Genomic DNA, 3,148 nt, shown 5'->3' with positions numbered 1-3,148 from the left:
TGACTCTGCCTTTAATCTTTGAGATGCCTCTGTTGTAATTTCCTGAGTATTTTCTGTTTCAGACCCCTGAGATATTTCCATCTTGTTCTTGATGTGTGGTTGTGCTTCAGTCTGACTTGATGTTTCCTCAGTTTTCTGAATGTTCGGTGTGTTTTCATCAAGTGTGACCCCACAAGTGTCTGTTTTTCCTTCAGCTGAGTGCTTTCTGTATCTAGTACTTCTTAAAGACTTAAATCTTTTCTCTGTTACCTGTACTTCAAGTTTTGTTCCCTTTTCAGGTTCTTCTGCTGTGACAGCCTCAGAATCCTTGTCAAAAGTCTGTTCATCTCTTGGTAGGGCCTTTGCTGGTGGGTCTTTACGAAGCCTCCTTGTTGTTCCATGAAGTTCTGCTGAAGGATCTTGTTTCACTTGCTCATTTCTAGCTCTTCGTCCTCTTTTAGGTGGAATCGGTGGTTCTGTGTTTTCTGCTCCTCTGGTCCTCTTCCTGGGTGACAGAAGCACTTCTTCACTGTCTTCTATACCACTGTCATTAGATTTGCTATCAGGTTTATTTACACCTGTTTGCAGCTGACAATTTTCCTTCTGAATGTTACCAGATCCTGTCTTTTTGGCTGGATCATCTCCAGTTTCTAACACGTCATCGACGCCACACTCTTGCAAAGGCTGTTTCATATTTGCAGGCTCTTCTGGTAGCACTGAAGAACCTTCAACACAAGACTCAAGAGTCTCACTTGGATGTTTCAAGTCCTTCAGTTCTTTCCTTTTACCTCTTCCTGGTCTTTTAGTAGCTCCATGTGGTTCCTGATCAGGGTGCTTTGAAACAACTTCTTGTAGGCAACGCTTAGTTCTCCTTCCTCTTCCTTTGTTTTCGGGTGTGATTGCTCCCATCTCCTCTTGGGTGCTGAAGGTATTCAGACTTTGCAATTCTTTTAAATTCACATCCTTTTCATTCTGTTTTGCTGCAGCAGGATGGACAGCCTTCCTTGGCCTGCCCCTTCTTGGTCTGTGGGGAGACTGCTCTGCACTAGTTGATTCCTTTTGTGGAGAATCATCACCTTGGGGAATATTTCCTTTATTTTCTAGAACAGGGCAAAGAGAACAAAGAAAAGTTAGACATTACTATGCCTGATCAAAGTATCTGTGAGTTTCCATTTTCCTAACAGTCACCTTTCTCAAACAAATCACACAGTATCTTAATTTAAAAATAAATAAATATTTTAACCAATTCCTACATGAAAAGATCAGGCTTCTGATCAAAGTTCTTTGGTTTATTTGGTAGGCATCATTCATTACTTTCAACTATGCTCTTGAAAGTCTTTGCAAAGATAATCTGAAGTGGAAACCTTAACATCAGGTTTTTCACACTAATATGTTCACCTGTCTCCAAGGGAAAAAGGGATCTTAGCTCAGGAATTAGCAGAGCTCTTTGAGAGCTTTAAACAAGATTTGAACTTCATGGTAACATGTATTACTTTTTGTGTTCATTATTCCTCTAAACAAAGTGTACTCACCATGTTTATGACTGGAATTAGAACAAGGAGGTGCAGAACCTTGCTGAGAATCCATTACTGATCTGACCTAAGGGAATAAACAACGATCAATAAATGCCTGCCTGACAGGACAGGAAATTATGGAGCCAACCAATACAAAATGTATAGTAATTACTTGTAAAAATTCTTGGCAAATCCTTTCCACTAAAAATGAAATCAACTGGTTTTATAACTCCTTCCATATATCTGACAAAAGCACACAAATGTAGCAAACAATTCTTGCCATCTAAAGTGGTGTAGCAGTTTTTAAAGTGAAAAACAAACACTGCAGAGTTAAAAAGTAACGTTAACTCTATTGGTTGACAAGTGTCTAAATGAGTGCTCAAAGGGAATTGGGGTACTGAAGAAAAACCTGAGTGTTTTGCAGCGTTTTATTGTAGTTCTAAGCACTAAGCCCAGTGACACTCAACATTTTATCTACAGAACATGAAAATTAGCACCAATAAAATTCACAAATGACACAAGTGATGAAGCTGTGAATTGTAAGGTCAGAATGGTCACTCAGAGCAACCTCAGGAGCTACTTACACAGGGTCCCTCCAAAGAAAATACATATTAACACAGGCAAAGGCAGCTGTCTATAAAATACTCCAAGATACATGAAGTCATACTAGGAGGTCTAAGAATTCATTTCAACCACAGGCTTTGAAGTCTCAACACATCCCTTTCAAAAGGTAAGGAAAGAATTTTACCTCCATTTCCTCCGGTGTATCAAACATTTCTGTCATTCCAACATAGTCCACTTCACCATCAGAAGGTTTCTGCCTGGGCTCTGCCATGAGCCTTTGCAGCCCCATAAAATCCTCAACTGGTTGATTCTTCTGTCTGGGAGACCTCACCAATCTGCTGATACCAAACATGTTTTCTATGGGTTGAACCTTTTCCTTTGCTGTCCTGAAAATGAGGCTGATCCCAACCATGTCTTCAACTGGTGGGTATTTCTGTTTTGGGGTTTTCTGGACTGAAGTAACACCTGCCATGCCTTTTACTGCTCCCCTCCTTTGTGCTGGAGTCTTCAGCAACCTCTTAAGGGCAATGTCATCTGTAATGGCTGCTGGCTCTTGCTGTGGGGTCCTCATGAGCTGCCTAATGCCAGACAGGTCCTCCACCGGTTCTGGCTTCCGCCGCGGGGTCCTCAGCAGCTGCTTGATGCCTGACATGACCTCAACTGGCTCCAACTTCTGCTTTGGAGTCCTTCTTTTCCTTCCTGATTTCACCAGAGATGCTTGTTTTTCTGGAATGATTGATAAACTATCCACATTAATATTATCTTGCACAGCTTTTCTTTTTTCAGGAGTTTTTGTGGATATTTCATCAAACACAGAGCTTAGAGATGACTTCTCTCTCAGCAAGTGACAAATGCCTGGACTCTCTTGTTTCTGTTCTGAAGCATCTGAACTATTTAAGGGTGACACCATCACCTCTCCTGAAATAACTAGTAGATTTATGTAATAAACAATAGTTCAACAGTTAAATTTCATACCAATGGAATGAATAAGAAAATCAGGCACACAGAAATTAACTGGAACTACAAAATTTTCTTTTGATACAAGATTAATATTAATGGGTTTATGGATGCTTTTATGGGTTATGGATGCT

At 40.3% G+C, this 3,148-nt stretch overlaps 1 protein-coding gene across 1 annotated transcript; it reads right to left on the bottom strand.

Annotated features, from left to right (window-relative positions):
- Nucleotides 1-3: 3 nt before the first annotated feature.
- LOC113979390 (proliferation marker protein Ki-67-like) lies at nt 4-2,973 on the bottom strand (the record flags this gene model as incomplete). Its single annotated transcript, XM_027706795.1, has 3 exons — nt 2,242-2,973; nt 1,512-1,578; nt 4-1,079 (listed from the first exon to the last, which is right to left on the bottom strand). Coding segments are annotated over exons 1-3 (1,869 nt in total), but the record flags the coding sequence as incomplete, so codon positions are not given.
- Between the last annotated feature and the right edge of the window lie 175 nt (nt 2,974-3,148).

The sequence above is a fragment of the Neopelma chrysocephalum genome, unplaced genomic scaffold, assembly GCF_003984885.1.
Source record: "Neopelma chrysocephalum unplaced genomic scaffold, ASM398488v2 Primary Assembly neopelma1_78264, whole genome shotgun sequence".
NCBI classification, from domain to species: domain Eukaryota; kingdom Metazoa; phylum Chordata; class Aves; order Passeriformes; family Pipridae; genus Neopelma; species Neopelma chrysocephalum.
This window is presented reverse-complemented; position numbering and strand designations above follow the sequence as displayed.